General features: G+C 49.3%; 1 protein-coding gene across 1 annotated transcript; it reads left to right on the top strand.

The window, feature by feature from the left end:
* Positions 1-115: 115 nt before the first annotated feature.
* TGFB3 (transforming growth factor beta 3) lies at positions 116-20,747 on the top strand. The gene is made up of 7 exons (XM_015240801.3): positions 116-1,564; positions 8,430-8,593; positions 8,884-9,013; positions 14,269-14,376; positions 16,088-16,256; positions 18,459-18,612; positions 19,533-20,747. Exons 1-7 carry the CDS (start codon positions 1,078-1,080, stop codon positions 19,689-19,691), a joined length of 1,371 nt encoding a protein of 456 aa, XP_015096287.1. The 5' UTR covers positions 116-1,077; the 3' UTR covers positions 19,692-20,747.
* Positions 20,748-21,737: the final 990 nt, after the last annotated feature.

The following is a 21,737-nucleotide window of genomic DNA, read 5'->3' as shown; positions in this document are numbered from 1 at the left end:
GCGCTGGTCCCTCCCCCCACACCACCCCCCACCTCCCCTCCGTCCCCCCACCCCGCCCCGGGCCAGAAACGTCATGGGAGGGAGGTATAAAATTTCAGCAGAGAGAAATAGAGAAAGCAGTGTGTGTGCATGTGAGTGTGTGTGAGAGAGGGAGAGGAGCGAGAGGGAGAGGGAGAGAGGGAGAGGAGCTGGAGGGAGAGAAAGGGAGGGAACCAGGACGCCAAGTCCAAGGGAATGAGCAAGAGAGGCGAGAGATAGGGGAAGAAGCATGAGAAAGAAGGAATAACAGCTTTCCGGAGGAGGCGTGCAGTGAACTGGCTTCTATTTTATTTTTCTTTTCCTTTTTATTTTTTAAAGACAAGGAGGGAACAGAAGCAGTGGCCGAGGGAGAAGACAAGCTGAGGTGCTGGTGACCTGGGCGTCCAAGTGGATTATTGGGGCTGCTCTCCAGGGGCTGTCCCCCCTGCCTTCCAATTGCACATAAGCCCACATCCCAGCCAATGAAGATGAGAGGCAGCGTGAACAAAGTCATTTAGAAAGCCCCCGAGGAAGTGTAAACAAAAGAGAAAGCATGAATGGTGTGCCCAAGAGACAAGTGTGTCCTGCGCTGCCCCCACCTTTAGCCGGGCCAGCAGCAGCCCAGCCCTGCCTCTCCCCACCTACTCACTGGTGATCTTTTTTTTTTTTTTTTACATTTTTTTTTCCTTTTCTTTTCCATCCTCTCTTCTTATTCTCCTTCAAGGCAAGACAAGGATTTTGATTTGGGGACCCAGCTCTTTCTTTAAAATACCCACTTTCTCCCCATTGCCAAGCAGCGTTTGGCAATATCAGATATCTGCTCTATTTATTTTTACCTAAGGAAAAACTCCAGCTCCCTTCCCACTCCCAGCTGCCTTGCCACCCCTCCCAGCCCTCCGCTTGCCCTCCACCTGGCCTGCTGGGAGTCAGAGCCCAGCAGAACCTGTTTAGACACATGGAGAAGAAACCCAGAGCTTCAAGGCACACAGTCGGCTTCTTCGTGCTCAGGGTTGCCAGCGCTTCCTGGAAGTCCTGAAGCTCTCGCAGTGCAGTGAGTTCATGCACCTTCTTGCCAAGCCTCAGTCTTCGGGATCTAGGGAGGCCGCCTGGTTTTCCTCCCTCCTTCTGCACGTCTGCTGGGGTCTCTTCTTCCCCAGGCCTCGCAGCCCCCGGGCCTCACTTCTCGGCTCCCGCATGAAGATGCACTTGCAGAGGGCTCTGGTGGTCCTGGCCCTGCTGAACTTTGCCACAGTCAGCCTTTCCATGTCCACTTGCACCACCTTGGACTTCGACCACATCAAGAGGAAGAGGGTGGAAGCCATTAGGGGACAGATCTTGAGCAAACTCAGGCTCACCAGTCCCCCGGATCCATCGGTGTTGGCCAACATTCCCACCCAGGTCCTGGACCTCTACAACAGCACCCGAGAGCTGCTGGAGGAGGTGCACGGGGAGAGGGGAGACGACTGCACTCAGGAAAACACCGAGTCGGAGTACTATGCCAAAGAAATCTATAAATTCGACATGATCCAGGGGCTGGAGGAACACAGTAAGTCCACATTCTGGCTGGGGTGTCCGCTCTGGAGGGGCTGAGCTGGAGTAGGGAGCCCCACCGAGGGGGGCCTAGCAGTGGCCCACAGCAGGCCCAGGTTCACCCGCACCAAGGCTCTGGAGGTGGGATGCGCAGCTGGGGCTGGGAAGGTGGGTGAGGAGGGAGACAGAACCATTCTGGTAAGAGCTGGTGCTTCTGGGAGGCCGGGAGCCCTGGAGGTGAGTGACTTGCTGACCTCACATCCCATCCGTGGCTAATTTTAATTTGGAGTGACATTCTGCTGTCCCGTTAACATGCATGCTATGGCACGTGATCAGATAGGTAACTGTACGCAGACAGGTGTCAGAAGCGGTCAGGGCTGGCTCTCCCCAGAGCCCTTGAAATTCCACGAGTCTGGAGACCTCAGTTTTCTCCCTGCTTTTCACACATCACTGTGACACCTCTCAGGTTCTGTTTTTCCAGTTCTCAGGAAGAAGAGTAGACCTGCCCCAAATTAATGTCTGTCAGGCTTCTTGAAGCCCAGGCAAAAGACAGCTTCTAGCTGTCTAGGCCCTTCAGTCCATGCCACACATGTGACCCACGTGAGCTGTGTGCGTGGGGGAAGGGTGTGCACCTATGTTCACTCATACGTGTGCTTTAAAGCTATGTGTAGCCAAGCTTGGTACAGTAGACAGATTCATGTGTGCAAAATGAGCGTCTTCCAGTCCCATGGACATGCAGAAAGCAGGGTTGTGGCTCTGGATGTGCAGATAATTGTTGGCAGCCCTTTTGTGTCTGCGTGTCAGGGGAAGAGTGGGTGGGAGGTGTGGCTGTGGGAGCAGAGGGGACGTGTGTCTGGGAGTCTGTCTTCCCAGGAGGCTCCCGTCTGTGCCGAGAAGCTGAGAGGCTTCTGGGTGAGACATCTGTGTGTGTTTGTACACGTGTGGAAGTCATGTGTGTTTACTGAACGGGGATTTAAAAAACCTCAATACAAGAGAGAGAGATTTGGCAGATGTTGAGAAACTGACAGCCCAGGAAGGAGGAATGTGAGCCACTCACGGGCCAGGGACTCTGGGAACAGCTCTGTTTGCTTTTCCTACCAGCAGGTGTCCTCGGCGCCCCGACCACCTCGCCTTGTCTTACCTGAATGGCGGGCAGTGCCCAGAGTGGGAGTGGGAGTAGGTGGAGCGGGCAAGGTGAGGGTGGTCAGCAGGGGAACAAACTGCAGGGGTGAAAGGAACCTGGCTAGAGAGGAGGAGGAGAGGGCAGCTGATGGAAGGTGCAAAAGGCCTCCTGGGGGCTGGCCCATGGCAGGCCTAGGAGCCTGTGGTTACTGGCCAGGGGTTCCCACTCCAGTTTCCTGTGGCTGCCTTAGGATGTAGCTCCCAGGTGGCGAGGAGGCCGGAGAATGAGGCCCAGCTAGTGCTCCCTCCCAGGGTCCTCTAGGCAGGGCTGACTCAGGGTTTGCCAGGGGCCTGTGGTTCCCAGAGGCACCAGCAGCTGAATGGCTGGAACCCCAAACCCCTGGGCACCCACGAAGGCAGGAGATAGTGGCTAAATGTTGGAGGAGGGTGGAAAATTGAGGCCTATGGGAGAGGTGTGAGGAGAGTCTAGGACAAGAGGGAAGGACTCGGACCTTAATGATCCGGGTCAGGAGGAGGAGTCCCAGGGAGGAAGGATTCTGAGTCACCAGGGCCCACCCAGCCTGGAATCCCAAGCTGAAAGGGAATGAGCCAGATAGATACAAGGGCACACAGGTGCCAATGGACATTTGTCCAAAGACTCAGAATACAAATTAGTGGGCAGCCTTGGGAAAAGGGCAGCTCTGGGCTGCAGCACTAGGACCTTGATCGTAGGTGGGGTGGCCCTGTGGCCACAGAGCCGTGGTCAGGCCAGGAGGAAACCTGGCACAGTTAGCCGGATGCTTCTTGGGATATCATGGAGGGTGCAGGGCCCCGTGGGGTATGGGGGATGCCAACGAGGCTGGCAGGTGCAAACAGGAAGCAGGGCCAGACTCTCTGCAGCTGTTGGAGGTGACACAGAGGCTAAGCAGACGCAGGCTGGGCCCGCCCTACAGCTGGTTCAGGTGCTGAGCCAGCCCCAGAGAGGTCGACACACAAGGCACACTAATTATAAAGAAGGCAGCAGGCAGAGGCAAATGTCCAGCAGATGCTGAGAGGGAGCAGAGAGCCATCATCTAAGGCTGGGGGTGAGGGAGGCCTGTCTAGCACTCCCGAGGGCAGGCCGGGGTCTGTGGTGGGCCACTGGCAGGGTCTCAGTGCCAGAGCTCCTGCTGCTGAGGTGATGAGCTCACCCCGCCCCCTCCTGTACCCAGTGACAGGCACTCAGAGGGAAGTGACAGCAGGTGCTGGGGCAAGGAGACAGGGGTGCCTGGAGAGCCAAGTGCAAGGAGGAGTACCTTCCAGTGCCACAAGAGAAAGGGCACCAAGGTGAGAGCAAAGAGGATAAGACCCGCTCTCTGGCTCTGCCCTGTCAGAGACGTACCCCAATTCCCCTATTTTACAGATGAGGAGACTACAATGTGCATCAGTTAATTTGCCCCCAAAGAACCAGGGCTGTAACCTAGACATTTTGGGTACAGAATGCATGCTGTTAAGCACTAACGCAAATGTGTGAAATACACCTTTTCAGTCCTACCTTTAACCTTTAGGCTCCAGGAATGAATCACATGTTGGACCAAGCAGGTGAAGCTGTTATCTTAAACACCAGTGGCAGCCTGCATAGGAATCACTGGCCATGTTCTTTCTTAGCTCTGCCCATTTTTATAAGGAGATTCATACTGCCACACATGTTCTCCCAAATTCAACGAGAGGGTTTCTTGATCTGCTGAAGAATCTCAAGCATGTTAAGCAATGACACCAGGTGGAATGGAGCAAGTCATCACTCTAACCCTCAGTTTTCTCATCTGTAAAGTTAGAGATAGTCTCCAAACTCGCTTTCAGCCAAAACAATTCTATGTATACATCTGGGATGACAACACGGTCTCTGCTGGGGAGTGAAGGCAAAACTCTTACATACATCATATTCCTTTTATAATTCTCCAGGATTTTGCCATGGGAAGTGGGTAGAGGCTTTCTCTGACCCATGTGGAGAGGAAGGACACAGCTTTTTCAGTTCTTTTGTCATCCTTGCTATCAAGATACCTCTAGCGTAGGTGTCGTTCTAACTTCTGGCTTGTAATTACCTGTGCCTGGCGGGAGACTCTTGTTCTTACCCAAGGTGGCGCTGAGACAACCAGCAAAACCAGAGTTCATGAGCAAAGAGAAAACTTGGTACCTTAGCCTTTCTTTTCTGGATGCTACCTTTAGATTTTCTTCATTCTGAAAATTAAAAGCCATTTTGTCTTGAAAGAGCTCATTTGTTCTAAGCGCCAATGCTCTCTGCATGCTAGGTCAGTGTTTCTCCAAGTGTGGTCCAAGTGTGAAAGATGTGGATTCCCAGGCCCCAGCCCATCCTTACAGAATCAGAGCCTCTGGGGGTGGCAGCCTGGGGAATCTATATTTTTAACAAGCTCCCTATTGATTCTTAAGTTCACTGAAGCCTAGGACTCAGTCAGCTAGGGCAAAACCTTTCCTCAGAGGGCCTGCAGGCACAAGTGTCCACAGAGGCCAGGCAGCTGATGCAAATAATCTAGAGGAAAAGCTGCAGCACAGGCGCCGCGACAAAGTGTACAGGACACTTGACCTCGGGGTCACAGAGAACAGGGTGTGTAGGGGAGGCTGGTGGGGGGGATCACATCTCGTTAAAAGAGTCACCCACCACTCAGCTCTTGCCGATTTTTGCATTTGGGAATGTGAGGTTCAGCTTTACTGCTTCCCAGAAGTGCAGAAAATCTGAATCTTCCTGTGAAATTTCCCAACTTTTAACCTGGGCTTAAAATGCTTCTGGGCTTTTAATTCAAAATTTTACAAAATGATGCACTGGCCCAACAATATTCTAATGGGTTAACAGGGAAAGGCTAACTCATTTAAAGGTTAAATCCTTCAAGCTGTGGTTTATCAAACTTCCAGAACATCTGGATGCCATGGCACCCTTTACAAAGCACTGTAAACTGTGGTTCTCAGTCCTGGCTACGTATTAGAATCATCTGGAAATCTTAAAAAAGAAGAAGAAGAAGAAGAAGAAGAAAGCTCTGGACCCACCCACACTGCAGTGTGGTCAGACTCTCTGGGGAGCAGGTCTTGCCATCATCTGTTTCTAAGGCTCTCCAGGTGACTGTAATGTACAGCTAGGGCAAAGGGGCAGTGTCACACTGCTACCTGCAGGCCCATCCTAGGAGCCAGCAGTAATTTTCCTAGCAGAAATGATGGACACAAGCAAAGGTACATCTCGGAGCCCAGGTGTCTGAAAGCATTTCAAAAGGCATGGGCTAAACATGGTCAGCTGTTTCCAGGTTTTTCCATGAACACGCTGCATGAATAGTCTTTGCTTATTTTTCTCTCCCTCTAGCAAAAAAAAAAAAAAGAGAGAGAAAGTGGCACCCATCAATATATATACTTTGTGTGCAATGGAAAAAGCTGGTCATAATTTAATTTGTAAAGGTGGCCCTCCCTAGGCCAGCTCTCAATAAGGCTAGTGTTCTGCAGAAGCATGACTTAGCTCTTAAGACTGACTGGGGATTGGCTTTTGTCTGAGGCATAAGCTGGGACTCCAGGCCCATTTCATGGACTCCTGCTGCATTTTGTGGGTGAAAACATCCCTCCACTGGATGACCTCTGAGGTCCCCTCCAACTTCTAGTGTCTCTGTTTCAATAAATGAAGTCAGAAGACCTGGGTTCAAATCGCACCTCTGCCACCTACTAGTTGAGTGATCTTGGAAAAGTGATTTAACTTTCCTGACACTCACTTTCTTCATTTGTCAAATGGTTAATTTTACTTATCCTCATTCTCCTCAAGGATCATTGGGGAGTCCAATGAGTTAATAGAAGCTCCATGACATATAAGATAGTGTTACTGCATTTTGTTTATTCATTTACCCTCTGGCTCATTCCACAAACTGTTTAAAGCATCATTAGTATTCGGTGGATTTAATTGTCAAGATTATATTTACATTTGCTTTTCTCTCCTGTGCAGTTCTTTCTAAATCATGAAAGACTGTGTCTGAGCTCACTGGAGGGTCTAGTCTAACTGAAGTCATACTGATGACAGCTCCTCCGAGAACGCAGACTATCAGTACTTGAGACAGTTTCCCATTCAAGTAGCTTACCCATGTCCAGAGGGTTAGAAACTTGCAAACTCAAAAATTAAACTGCCACCCTGATTGCTCTTTCTGGTTCTATCTGAAATGGTTGAGGCAGTATTTGTCCTTTCAAAGCCAGTTTTTAATCAGGGTTTCATTAGCTGGCATTCACACATTTGTTTTCCCAACATCTGTTCCATTAATTTCCAAAGAACCAGTGTGAGACCCACCAGATGGCAATTTCCAGAAACACTCACTCATCCTTTCCTAAAGATCAGTAGCGCATTTGCTGGTGTCCAGGCCTCTGATCCTCCCGCCCTGTCCACGACTTCATAAACCACCCCTGGGGTGATTATGGGCTTGTTCCAGCCATGTCCATTATGTGTGGAATCTGGGTCTCTGAGCTTGAATTTCAAGTTCTGACTATTGTTACCATTTGTATAGAAAGTTTTTCTCTGGGTGTTAATGCTGCTCAGACCTTGAGGTTGTAAATAAGAGACAGGATCTTTCTCTCTCCTTCATCTGGCTCTGAGGGGTGGGAAAGAGTGTGTGCTGCTTTCTGTCTTGTGGACAGGGGTGAAGAGGCCAGTGAGGTGACAGAGGTGGGCACAGAATGTGCTGTCAAGGAAAGTAACCCTAAGAGAGGAGTCAGTGGTGATGGGCCCGCTCGGTCTGAAGAGGCATCTGTGGGTCTGCTAGGCTGGGGACACGGGCTCCTTGTCACACCAATGCTGTCTCATGAGGTTTAAAGCACGGTGCCACTTTCCATGGCTCCCTGCTGTGAATGAGACAAAATCCAACCCCTCAGTCTGACAGTGCAGCCTCCCTGTAGGTGGACCCCAATCTACTGTCTTGACCTTGTCTCACGGGCTCCGGCCTGGCTGCTTCAGGTCGCTCTCACTCACTTGCATGCCCTCCTCTCCCTGCCTTTGCTTCTAGCAGTCCTTCCATGTGAGATTTCTCTCCTGTGCATCCTCAAACCCTTTCCTCCTGCAGGACCAGATCAAATAATCACCACTTCCACGAAGAGCTCTCAGCTCTCTCCCTCCTCTGATCTCTTTGCAGCAACCCCTGGGTTTCTCCAAAGGCCTTTAGCACTTTAACTCTGGTCCTGTTGTTTGGGTCCATGTGTTAATAGCTTCCTCTCGATATTAATCTCCTTGAAGGCAGGGGGCGTGTCTATTCGTTTTTGCTTCCCAGTGCTAACCTGTGCTTGGCACATGGTGTGTGCCAAATGCGTGTTTGATGAACGAATGAATGCTTGAATCAACAGACATGTGAATGAATCAGCTAGCTCTGCAATGATTAAACTACTGGGGGATTGCTGATATCCTTGGGGAATCTGTATTTTTAGAATCTGTATTTTCTAAGAGAGTAGGAAAGCCGGCTGGAGAGCCTGCCTGAGTGGGGATGTCAAGGCGAGGGGCAGGGGAGCGATTACATTTGACCAGCCAGTTGTTAGTGCCATGTCCTGGGGCCCTGGGGTCCTTCTGCTTCTCCATCAGGCCTGTGTGTGATTCCAGGCCCACCAAGGATTTTCCTCTGATTTCTATCTAGGTTAGAAGCCTCCAGTCTCTGGAGAGGTCACGGGTGGGACCCTGGCCCCTTGGCGAGTCCACTGGAAGCATACTGTCCCGTGGGTCGCACTCACACTGTGCCTCTCCCCACCACTTTGCCTCCTAGATGATCTGGCTGTCTGCCCCAAAGGAATCACCTCCAAGATTTTCCGTTTCAACGTGTCCTCGGTGGAGAAAAACGAAACCAACCTGTTCCGAGCGGAATTCCGGGTCTTGCGGATGCCCAACCCCAGCTCCAAGCGCAGCGAGCAGAGGATTGAGCTGTTCCAGGTGAACCCCCTCCCAAGACAGACACCGCTCAGGTGGGAAAGCTGGGTCCTTTGCCAGACCAGGCCTCTGCTCTGCTCTGGGTTCGGCAGTCCTGTGTGTGAATCCTGCCTTCTCTGAGCCTTAGTTTCTGTATCTGTGTCCGTCATTAAGGGGATTAGGACCTTCCTGAAGTGCTCGAAGGAGCACTGAGGGTCTTAGTTTGCTCCTGCTCCCCTCATCTGTCCTCCTGCACCGTGACATGCGGGGTGCCTGTCCGGCCCTCGGTACTTACTCCTTCCTCTGCCCTGCAGATTCTCCAGCCAGATGAGCACATTGCCAAGCAGCGCTATATTGACGGCAAGAACCTGCCCACGCGGGGCACTGCTGAGTGGCTGTCTTTTGACGTCACCGACACTGTGCGTGAATGGCTCTTGCGAAGAGGTAGGTGGACTCTCAGTATGAGCATTTTGGAGGGAACCTCAGGTCCCTTGGTCCTTCTTGAAACAGACAGAAGAGGATAGAACTAGGGGAGACACAGATCTAGGTTCAGAGTCTAGCTTAGCCGTCGACTCTGTGTGTCCTTCATTCATTCACGCAAGTGACACTGACTAACTGCTCACTCTGAGCCAGGCCCTGTGGGTTCAGCAGTGAACCAGACAGGTGAGGTCCCAGATCTCATGGGGCTTTTGTTCCAGTGGGAGACACATTTCACGTGTTTACTAACACGTGAACATTTTAATGAACAGGACTTTCTGATAGTGATAAGTACCATGAAAAACAGGCAAAGCGAGAATGAATGGGTGGGGTCCCACATTAGATGCTCAGGGAGAATCTCTGTGAAGAGGGAATTTGTGCACTGAGATCAAAGTGATGAGAAAGAGCCAGCCTGTGAAGGTCAGGATAAAGGATGTGCTAAGGGAAAAACATCGATGCTTGAGCCCTCAGGCGGGAACCAGCTGAATTTGTTCTAGCAGCTGCAGACTGACTAGCGTGGTTGGAGGGTCAGAGAGGTAGGTGAAGCCACCTGATGGAGGATCTGTAAGGCCACGGGCAGGTGTTAAGACTTACTCCAAATGTGGTGAGGAGTCCTGGAGGGGGGTTATAAGCAAGGCTGAGGATGTGGGCTGAGGTGATTTGGTCTATATCTTTAAAAGGCCCACTGGTTGTCAGGAGGTCAAAAGAAGTTAGGGGCCACTGCAGCTGCACGGATGAGAGCAGTAGGGGCTTCGGCTAGGGTAGTGGCTGTGGGTACAGAGGTGATGTGGATTTGTTCTGAAATATGGAGGTAAAGCCAACACGACTGACTGGCTGGTTCGGTATGGGGTGAGAGGACACAAGAGGAGTCTAGATGACTTGGTAGATTTTGGACTGGACACCCAGGTGGTAACACTGAAATAGGAAGGACTGGGAGAAGAGCAGGTTTGGGGGCAGGTTCTGTTTTGGCCAATTGAGTTTGAAAGGCCTGGTAGGCATCCAAGTAAAGCTGTCCGATAAGGCATAGCCAGCGTCACATGTCGCGGACATCCTGGCCACTCACTCTGCTTCCTCAGCTGGAAAATAAGGTAATGGTTCCTTCCCTGCAAGTCTCACAGAGCTGTTTTAAGGGTCCATTGTATTTTAAAGAACTTTAAGGCCTTCGGCATGTTATACGAGAGTAAGCTTTTGTTAGGTCAGATAAGGAAATAGGCACAGGGAAGTTAAGTGGCTTGACCACGGTCATCCAGCCTGGATTGGAACTGGAGTCTCCTGACGGACAGTCATGGTACCTCTTGACATCATGCTCTGCTGTTTCTCCCCTTCTTAGTGGCATTGCCTGGTCTGATGCTCAGTGGGGTGAGGGTACCCAAGGTGGTCCTGTCTGTTCCTTTCATCTCTCATGAAGAATTTTCTACTCTTGTCAGCTGCTGTAGAGCCACAGTCCATCCACAACTGATACCCAGAGTCCTTGGAGCAAGTGGGTCCTTCCTTGTCTTCGGTGTTTTAGGAAATTCGGGGTTAAAGCTCTCAGGCAGCGATCGCAAACTGACTGGCCTACATATTGTTTTAAATTTAACTAGTGGTCAATGGTTTTTGTTTTAAAGTCAAGAGATTTCACATAAAACCTGGACTTCTGACTTTTCTTGAAAAATGGGACGATTTCTTGGTAACAATCTATCAGAGAAGAGTCGGGCCACTTACTGAGGTGGGGCATGCATTTTTCATGTCCCCACAGGCTCCACTGTCCCCCAGTCCTCCCCAAGACCGAAGCCGGCAGTCCCAGTTCAGCGTGAGACACTAGCTCGCTCTGCTCACTTACAGATCTGCTGGGTTCTGGGGGCATCGGACTGTGCAAGTCCCCATCTAAGGGGGATAACCTGGCGGCTGAGCTGGCAGAAAAGGGGCTGGAGGTCCTGCCTCAGCTCCAAGGGTACTGGGGATTCCATCCTATCTCCCCTACCAAGCAGAAGGCTAGGAGGAGCCACATGCATCAGGCAACAGCAGTACTGTGGGAATTCTGACTCAGACAGTACTCTGCCTAGAGCCCAACGTGGCTACAGAAAGGAGAGGCCGGGGAAATTAATCTCTTAGCTTCCCTGTCTGATTTTGATCAGCTCCACCTGGATTTCTTTGAAGCCCTGGGCACTTGAAGTTCTTATTTTCACAGCTGCAGAACTCAATGAGAAGTTTGCATTGAGAATGATTTCCATCCTCCCTGAGACATCAAAAAGATAATTTCGTAATAAAACCTATGGGTTCCCCACCCACCAGCCCCACTGCTGCCAATTCTGAGGTCAGTTCTTCATTGGAACCTTCAGTTCCCACTCCAGCAGATGCTGCCCACCCCTCGCACAGGGGAATCATACACAGACCTTTACTTCTACAGGGCTCATGAGTCTCGTGAGGGTTTGTGGCTCTAAACAAGGCAGCAAATGGACTCTAAATGGAGCAATTGGCAGTGTGGACTGGTGAGGAAACCAAGTCAGACATATGGTCTTGTATTAGTCCAGCCAACATCTAAGAGCCTACTGTGTACTAGTTCCCAGGCTGCCTTCTGGGTCCAGAGCTGTCTGGAGCCCTCTCCAGGGTTGAGGACCCAGGTCCTCATACTTGGGCTATCACCCCATGCCATGTATGGCTTCTCTGTATGCAGGCCGGGCAGGGAGCACACCCAGCACCGTGGCAGGACGGGGCCACACTGGGAGAACACAACCATTTTGTATCTCAGTGAATGTGTGGGCATCTTTCTTGGTGGTCTCTGTTGGACCTTCTTTGTCCCTCTTTGTCTCTAACTAGGAGTGTGGCTCTGATATCAGGCTGCCTGTGTTTGAATCCTGGTTCTACCGCTTACTGGTTGGGTACCTTGGGCAAGCCATTTAATTTCCCTAAGCCTCAGTGTCCTCTTCTGTATAATGGGGGGTTAATAATAGTTCCTGCTTTAGGAATTATTAGTATGCAGTATGTAGGATCAGTATGGAGATTACATGAACAAATTAATGCATATAAAGTCTTACAGCAGTATGTGACATGTAGCAACACTCAACAAATGTTGGTGATTACTGTCATCATTCTCTGAGCCCTCTATCTAGACAGAGTCTGTTAGCCAAGCCAGGCCACCACCTTCTACTTACTACCTATGCTCTAACCCTAACTCTCCACAAGATGTGTGTCTGAATCTTGATTTTTCTAACTCAGGGAACTTGTCTACTATAGGTCTTTCCCAGTCTACTTAAACCCTTCTGGGCAGTAGGAAGTATACAGTTTTATACAGCCCATTTCAGCTACTCCAGATCCTTCTTCTTGCTGCCTTAAACCAGAAGAGGACACTCTTATGCCCCCTCTCTAATCACTTCTCTCTTTCTCCCTTTCTTTTTCTTTCTTTCTTTCTTTCTTTCCTTTCTTTCTTTCTTTCTCTCTTTCTCTCTTTCTCTCTTTCAAAACTGCAGTCTAGTCAGTTTACAATGTTGCATCAATTTCTGGTGTTCAAATCACTTCTTGTTCTCCATCTGGGGCTCAGCTTCTTTGTTGTATTGGGCCCTCCCTTCCCCTCCAGAGCTAAACTTCTGGAATAGACCTCTTCAAGTTCAGCAGGTGTCAGTTTGTCCTTAGAGGCTGCCCTGACTGGGGGCAAGACAAGTGAAGCTGGGCTCTAGAGTTTAGGGAAGAGGGATTGAGCTGGTTTTTAACCAGCAGAACTTGAGACATCCAGGTCTGCCTAACAATGACTAGACTCTCTGGACTTGGGCCATTCTGTCCATGAGAAGGATGTTGAGCTGGCCTGGACTCTTCGGAATTTTCCTTGATGACACCAGATTTCAGGAAGACCCCAGGTTGGTCCCAAGGCTAGATGCTCACAAAGAACCAGGATGACCTCAGAGAGCAGTAAATCAACCATCTCCCTGAGAAGCTGACCCTGAACTCAGAGGTCATCCCCCATGACTTCTCCAATACCTTACCACAGCTGGCTGCTGCCCCAGGATCAAGAGAGCTTCCCTGATTGAGTCTTACCAACCAGAATGGCCATGATACCAAGCCCTGACTTGGTTTCCCTGCATAAAACTACTATAGTCAATTCAAATTTTTCACTTCGTATTTTTCCTTTTTTCCTTCCACTTTATTCAACCCCTTTTACGAATTTCCCTGCTTTCCCAGTTTTAGTTACCAAAATACCTGACCCCACAAGCAACAGGAGAAAGGGCCAGAGCTGGCCTCTTTGCCCCAGAATGTCACTCACCAAACCCTGGCACCTCCAGGCTTCCTTACACTTGTTCTCTGTGAGCTCATGTCACCCAGACCCTTGGCCATGGCCCTCTGCCATCTCCTCCAGCCTGCTCTCTAATTTCACAGCTGTCTTCCTGAACTGGTGGTTTTCCCTCAGTGAACCATCCACAATGCACATTTCCAACTTCCTCATAAGGGTGAACAAGGATTCCCAAAGAAGAAACTCTAAGTTACCTGGACCTTGTCATGTCCTGGTTCCTTAAGGAAAATATAGCCAAGTGTAACTGTGATTTGCATCTTACCTCCCATGGAATCTACCACCCTCTCTCTGTTCATAATCGCAGCCCTGGGCAAAATGCTGGCATCTTCCACCCTGACTGCTTCTGCTGCCTGCTCGCAGGAGAACTTGCTTCGGCCTTGCTTCTTGACTTTTAATCCTAGAGCTCAGACTGTGCCACCTTCCTCGTACCTTGTGGCCCTTTGAGGTTGTGGCTTTTTGAATCACAGCCTCTCTACCCCAAGTTGTTCAGTTTTCCCCTTTCCCCAGTCTCTCCCAGTCCCCTTATCTCCCCCCTTCATCCTTCCTTAGCAGGTTGGCTCGAATATCTCCTCTCCCAACCAACATGTAGGGGGTGTGACTGTTTTTTCCCTTCTTTCTTGTCCCTTCATTCTTGTCTCCTAGTAGCTGGTGACAATTTTTTCCTAATACCATCCTTTGAAAAGAGATGGCTATGACAGTTGTCCCTCATGATGCCCACTGGTTTATGCCTCCACTGGGTTGTCTGCAATGTAACAGAAGTGCATGGAATGTGGTAGTGTGAGTGTGAGGGTCTGCTTTAGCTTTCCAGCACCTTCTGTCTCCTGTGACCCTCAGTCTAACCTAGTTCCTATGACTACCTGTGGCAGTAGAGGTCCCAGCCCTGCCATGCGTGGCTGATGGGTACCCTTCTTCATCAAACAAAGCGCTTGTCTCACCAACTCTGTGTCTTACTTTGCAGAGTCCAACTTAGGTCTGGAAATCAGCATTCATTGTCCATGTCACACCTTTCAGCCCAATGGGGATATCCTGGAAAACATTCAAGAGGTGATGGAAATCAAATTCAAAGGTAACAAAATGGATGCGTATGGTAGGACAGGTAGGGGCAGTGAATGAGGCAAGACAGGAGACCCCTGCCAGACTCAAAGAAAAGAACCGAGCTCTCTCTCGGAGATGGCCAGCTCTTTTGTACTTGTGTGCTTCTGCTGTGTCCCAAAAGCAAGGAGTGTGACATTCAGGTTATAGCTATAGAGAATTCATTAGCATTTGGAAGACAGCCTTATGCTGGTAAGAGCCGTGAAATCACGTAGGCAAGCTGTTCCACTTTTCTGAGCTCAGTCAGTAAAATGGGGGTGTGAGTACCTCTTTCTCAGTGTTGTCATGAAATTAAATGAGATAACCAGCGTAAAACATGTAGAAAGTGCCATGGTGCTCACTAAATAGTAGTTGTCTTCCCTTTCCCCAAAAGAAATGAACTTTGGTGGCCGTGAATGTGAGTGCTCTGACTGCTGGGCTTCCCAGATGTCACAGAGCCCGCCTGATCAGTCATCTGGTTTGAACCATTGCTTCAGGCCTCAGGGTGTTTGCCTAGAGATGGCAAAATGGTTGAGTCATTTCTGCTTTTCTGCTGTATTTCTAAGGTGTTCAGCCTAGACAACTCTCTAGATTCCAGGGAAGTTTTATTTTCCTTTCAAAGCCCCTTATGGGAACCTGGGTAGGCATACCTGACGCCAGGTAGTTTGTCAAGGTCAAACCAACCAAGGCAAAGCCTGGGGTCAGAGGCATGTCTGGAAAAAGATGCAGGTCTCTCTAGCCTCCCAGCCCTTGGCAGTCTTTGACCCTTCATGGGCTTTATTTCAGAGCCTAATTGTTTTTACAGCCAAAGCATTTGACGTCCTAATCCCAGAACCTCAGAACGCATAAGACCTTTGGAGTCTGTACCTACAGGCTGGGTTAGGATGAAATTCTCCCACGTCAGTAAGCAGTTATCTTATTCATGAAGATTTTCAGAAAAGGAAATTTGAGATCCAGTTTTCCCGTTTATTCTCTCAGCCTGAGTGCCCCCTGTATGAGGTCCAAGTCCCTCTTGTCATCACGCAAATTCAGCTCCTCATTTTCCTGTCCCTCCCTGGTGGAGGTGGACGATAGCTGGCAGCTGTCTGTCACAGAATAGATCTTCTTTTAGTTGAGACTCCTTCTAATTCAGTTTTCAGTCTCCGTAGATGAAATATCAGGTTTTCCTTCCAGAGTTAGTCATACATTTCATTACCTCATCTGAGTTTTATAGAGAACACAGCTTTGAAACTGTAAGTGCAATGTGATTATTAACAATATTCATTCTTGTTCCTCTGGCTTCCATTCAAACTGTTTTAAACTGTGACACCTTAAATCATAGTCAGGACTTCTGTGCTATCTTGACCAATTCAGATTATAAGAGAAAACTCAAGGTTCTAAGCCTCAGAATCTAAACTGACAAACCAAAAGAATCTGTTAGAGCCGCCTAGTGACAGGGATGCCTCATGGATCCCTGAAGGTCCCCTCTGAAAGATGTACGCACAGGAGTCACGAGGGGATCTGACCAGGGGCGTCTTGTGGGTTCCTCTGATATTGGTTCCTCCACCTGGTCTTCCCCTTCCTGCAGTGAAACATTAACATGAAGCTGCATCTCACCTCTGCCTTCCTCACAGACTGCACCTGAACAGTGATGGGATGGGATGAGAAAGCAGCCTCCCCCTGCCCTCCTTAGACAAGAGAACCATCACCTTCCTCCCTTCCTGCAGGTGTGGACAGTGAGGATGATCCAGGCCGTGGAGATCTGGGGCGACTTAGGAAGAAGAAGGAACACAGCCCTCATCTCATCCTCATGATGATTCCCCCAGACCGGCTGGACAACCCAGGCCAGGGGGGTCAGAGGAAGAAGCGGGCCCTGGACACCAATTACTGCTTCCGGTAAGCCTGGGCCCACTCAGGGTCATTGGACGTCCAAGACAACCCTGACTGTGTGCTGACCGTGGCTCAGGCCTCAGGAAGCTGTGCCCAACTGAGGGTCCCCGATGCTTTTCACAAACATCTCCAGGAATGAAGATTTAGAATCTCTTACAAATCTCTTTCTGTTTTTCTGGGAACCCCACTGTTTTTCCACAGCCCAGCTCTTTAAGGGCCTGGATGAAGTAAAGGAGGAGGACAGTGTTACTGAAATGGCTTGGATTGGAGAAGCTTGGTTTCTCCATGATTTTCACGTTTTAAAATGCTTCTAGGGCATGTTTGTGTGGCAGGGAGATTAATGCAGAGATTTCTGTTAAAGAAGTGCTCAGTTCCCTGTGAAGGATCCAAGGATGCTACTGGATGAGGGAAAATAGGACAGTCTCCACTTGCAGCCAGGAACTTGAGCTAGAGAAATTACAAACTAATTCGGAAATAGTTGGGTAGCCACTGGAAAGAGATTAAAAAAAAAAAAAAGACAGAGCATCTTCTCTTGTTTAGGAATAGGTTCCCATTTACAAGGGAGGGGAATTTAAAAAAAGCATACACAGTGATTACTAAAAGGTAGAACATGACCACATCCCTGAGAAGATCCGAAAGATAAAGTGCTTTCAGAATCTGGAGCGAGGAGTTAATTGATGGATGCAAGAAAGGCTTCAGGAGGGTACGAAATTTGAACTGAGTCTTCAAGGATGAGTGAGGCCTGGGTATGGAGGGATACGGGAGGAGGAAGCACTTCCAGTAAAGGAAGGAACATGAATGGTTTGGTTTGGCTGGAGAGGAGGATGCCTGAATGGAGCTGGGAAGAAAGAACTGGGAAATCTTTAGATCTAAAACCGTGTCTTCTGAGCAACAACTGAATACACTGGGGATGCTGAGCTTCAGGAACAGAAAGTATAGGAAAGGCAGTGTGGTTTCCTCCAAGTGTCTGAAGGCTGCCATGGAGATTTGTTCTGTGTGGTTCTTCCTTCATCAGTTAGGAATGGCTGCTCTTGGCTGCAAATGACAGTGGCTTAAACCACAAGGGATTCCCTGTTCACAAGAAGTGTGTAGGAGCAGGCCCAGTGCTGGGCTGGCTGCTTACTTCTAGAGGACACAGGGTTTCTCTCTCTTCAGTCTGCCGTGCTCAGTATGTTGGCTTTCATCCTCTTGTTTACAGTTACAGTGACTGCTCGAGCTCCAGGCATCTTGTCCATCTCAAGGCAAGAGGAGGGAAGCAGCAGAACCAGCAGCTTTCCTCTTCCCTCTTTGACTTTTATAAAGAATCAGATATCTGCCAGAATTTGCCCTCACCCAGTGCATACTTCTCTTTATGTCTGATTGGTCATTGCTGGGTTACATGACCATCCCTACCTGTAAGGGAGGCCAGGAAAACAAGTATGTGTTGTTCCAGACTGTCATGGGTGGTGACAAGGGTTGGGGGTAGGAATGGCTGTTAAGGAGATAACCAAGAGTGTCTGCTGTTAAGGAGATAACCGAGAGTGTCTGCTGTGGTTTGCCCGTGGTACCCACAAGAAGCCAGATTTTGGCCAATAGCTGCCTTTGGCAGCAGCGAGTTCTAGACCTCAGCAGATGCTGAAGTGTGGGCTAGATGCCCACTTGGCAAGGGGTATTGCCAAATGGATTTATGCAGGCAACAGAATTAAAGTGGCCTGATAATCACATTTAGGATAATCTAGGATAGGATACGCCTCATTTTGATTCCATGGTCCCTAGATTTAATCTAAGCAGTCCTATACTCTAGTGTACAGGCTGCAGGAGCTTAGAGTTCATTTCTGGTTGGGTGCATGTTAGGAAAGTCACAATAAAATTGACCCTAACAAAGTTGTGTTGGCTAGTAACATTCAGCGCTTGGTTTTGTGTGGCGGACTTTAAGTCTTTCTTTTGATTTGTGATGTAAAAGGGCAGGGCCACTTTTGCCTTTTTTCCTTTCTTCCTCTATTATCTGTATCTGCCTACTATGTCCTTGGGCTCCTGGTCTTCAATACAGGAAAATGCCTTTAGAGTTAATACAGCTCAATGCACTTGAACCTGAGATTCCACTGATTAGAGCCACCTCTTAATATGACCGGGAAGGACTCCAAGTGCAAATAAGAGGGCCATTTGTGAAGTTTTTTATATCAGTGATTTCCTTTTAGGGTGACTTTCTATCTTTTTTTGTTGTTGTAGCAATTTGGAGGAGAACTGCTGTGTGCGCCCTCTCTACATTGACTTCCGACAGGATCTGGGCTGGAAGTGGGTCCATGAACCTAAGGGCTACTATGCCAACTTCTGCTCAGGCCCCTGCCCATACCTCCGCAGTACAGACACAACCCACAGCTCGGTACGGAGCAAGGTCATGCCACACGGGGCGCTGGGGCTGAGCCAACCAGGCCGCTCGTTAAAAAGAATGCATGAAGGACTTAGTGTTGCATGAGTGGATGACGATCTGGGATGTGTAAAATCCCCTTGATGAAGGTTCTGATCTTGGCACCAACTCTAGTGGGTCACATTCTGCCCTAACATTTCATTCACAGTTTCAACCAGACTTTTAATATGCTTTTGTACTCTGGAAATGAATTAGATGTCATGGGCCACCTCATATGCCAGAGTGCACGTGGCTGGCAAGGGATGTTGGGGCCAAAAGGCTTCTACCATCAGATAAAGAACTCTAATAATTCTAGCCTCCTAAATGTAGAAAAGTTTGGAAAGACGAGGTAAAATACACAGAAGTAGCTAAACGAAACAAAGGGAAGAGAAGGGAGAGGGAAGTCCACGACTCTGAAACGAGTTTATCTTTCCTTCAAAGGGAATCCCAGATAGGGCAGTGATCTGTGAAGTACATTTCCTTATAGCCCCTTGTTGCTGCATCCTGTCTGGGGCCCCACACTTTGGCCCTTTAACTAGGAGGCCCAAGGCAATGTTTAGTGAGACCATTTCTCACCCAAGTGATCAGTTACAGCTAGGAAGACCAATATAGGAGCGTTTTTTCACAGCCAAGAGAATTTCATGATCAATTCAAAGTCCCCAGTAACTGAAATATGCTTAAACTGATAATACACAAATGTGATGTGCTCACCCCGTGTGGATGAATGGCCACCGGTCACTCACCCAAATGATGTTCCGCCAATTCCTCAGAAGTAGCATCAGTGACCAGCTCACCCCTTGCTCAGTCTCTGGAGCAGCCCCTAGACCTCATAGGGTCCCTGGGCCCCCAGCCTGAGGTGTGGCTTTCCAAGCTCTAAATAACGCATCCCTCCCCAGGTGCTGGGGCTGTACAACACCCTGAACCCGGAAGCCTCTGCATCACCTTGCTGTGTGCCCCAGGACATGGAGCCCCTGACCATCCTGTACTACGTCGGGAGGACCGCCAAGGTGGAGCAGCTCTCTAACATGGTGGTGAAGTCCTGCAAGTGTAGCTGAGGCCCCGCCTGTGACAGAGAGAGGAGGGAGAATGGCGACTGCTGGACCGCCTGCTCCTCGGGAAACACAAAAGCAACAGACCTCACCTCGAGGCCAGGAGCCCACAACCTTCAGCTCCAGGCAAATGGCTGAGACGGAGGTTCCCTTTTGGAACATTTCTCTTTCTTGCTGGCTCTGAGAATCACTGTAGTAAAGAAAGTGTGGGTTTGATTAGGGGAAGTTGAACGCTTCAGAACACACAGATTTTCTGTGACGTGGACAGAGGTGGTGGGGACAGAGGAAGAGGGAAGGCAAGTCGACATGTCGCGGGCCCGTGGGATTTGGGATACCTTAGGGAGGAAGAAGGGCAGAGAGTGGCCGGGACAGGGCCAGGCTGGAAGACACGTGGAGCCGAGGTCAGATTTGCTCATCGCTGCCCCACATCTGCTCTAGGGAATCCGGATTACGTCCTACAAGGCAAGCCTTTTCCTTTAGGCAGTTTCCCAAGACAAAACCGCAGATCTGTATCTCACACTTACCTGGGGATTAAGGACAAATCTGTTAGTTTTGCAAATTGTTCCCTGGACGTTCATTAGCATCAAGAGTCATTACAGGGAGAAAACCCAGGGAACGAAGCCCTCTGGGTACGCTGAACTCAGAAGCAGAGGGTGGGAGTTAACCCTCTCCGGTAGGCCCCCCGAGTTCCTCCTCTCGCCTTCTTCCTCCGTCGTGTTTCTCCTTCGACATTTGGCTAGACACCTTCCAGGTCGGGGCGCACAAATCTGGAGTTTGGATCTGTGCGGCCTTGGGGCATTATGGGTTTCCCCTCCTGACCCCTCAAGACCCTGTGCTCACCTGGTGTTCCTGGAAGCAGGTGCTACAACGTGTGAGGCGTGCGGGGAAGTTGCACACGTGCCACACAATGACTTGGCCCCAGATGCACAGACTGAGGTATAAAGACAAAACAAATATTACTCTCAAAATCTTTGAATAAATACATATTTTTGGGGAATCTTGGATCATTTCATCTTCTGGAAGACTGTTTCTAAACAATAAAAACCTTCTTCTAAGGTGTAAGTCTGACTTGATAAGTGTCCTTAATTACCCTCTTTGTAATTCCATGTCCACACCTACTAATCAGAGGTAACTGGACTCTGGGGCCGAGAATCTCAAACATCAAATACATTGCAGACCATGAATGCCCTGGAGAGAGGACACTGCCCTGCCTTTTGCCATCTGCGAGGACAGCACTAGTGTTTGTGTTTCCTTCCTTCTTTCAAAGTATGTTGTTCTCAGACACACAGAGGCAGTGCAGTGGCTCAGATCTGCAGAAGGTATACAAATCTGACCTCCATTTAGCCGTGGGCAACATCACTTGGTGTGAACCCTTGCAGGTGGAAATGGTTTGTACATTCACTATAAATTACCAGCATCATCATTTTTGAAAATCTCATCTCACCCTCCAAATCAGTTGAGAACTAGAGAAACTGTGGCAAATGCCTTAAGAATATGAGGCTAATGCTGTTCTCAGGTTGAGCCTAGAAGAGCTCGACAGGGACCCCTTTTCAGAGGATGGGCCCCTTGTCAGGGAACTGGGAATGGGAGAGAGCAAGAAAAGCACAATACTATTGTTCTCTTTTGAGGTCACGGATGCCAGAGCAATGCAGAATTAATTCTATTGTGGTGTATATCCACATGAAGCGACCATCTGCAGGGAGTGAGGAACCATCCAGCAGCTCCTGAAAAACATGTTCCTTCACTTTACCGCTGGCAAAAAAAAAAAAGTCTATCTGAAGCTGAAATTGCAGGGTGAAGGAGGTGTACAGTATGTTTGTGCCTCTGTGTGTATGTGTAGCTAGGTGTGCGTGTACCTTACTCCTTTTGGACTTGTCCCAAACTGAACTTCTGAGTTTGGTCACCAAGATCTTTTTCCCTGCTTTGTCTCTGCCTGGCTAATTCTAAGGGCTTCTCTCTCAGACTTCATCCCATGTGGCACTCCTTTGCTTTCACTGTATTTCGGGGGCTATGTCCTTGCCCTAAAATCATGGCTGGCGGGGTTATGTTTCA

This window comes from Vicugna pacos, chromosome 6, assembly GCF_048564905.1.
Source record: "Vicugna pacos chromosome 6, VicPac4, whole genome shotgun sequence".
Classification (NCBI taxonomy): Eukaryota; Metazoa; Chordata; class Mammalia; order Artiodactyla; family Camelidae; genus Vicugna; species Vicugna pacos.
This window is presented reverse-complemented; position numbering and strand designations above follow the sequence as displayed.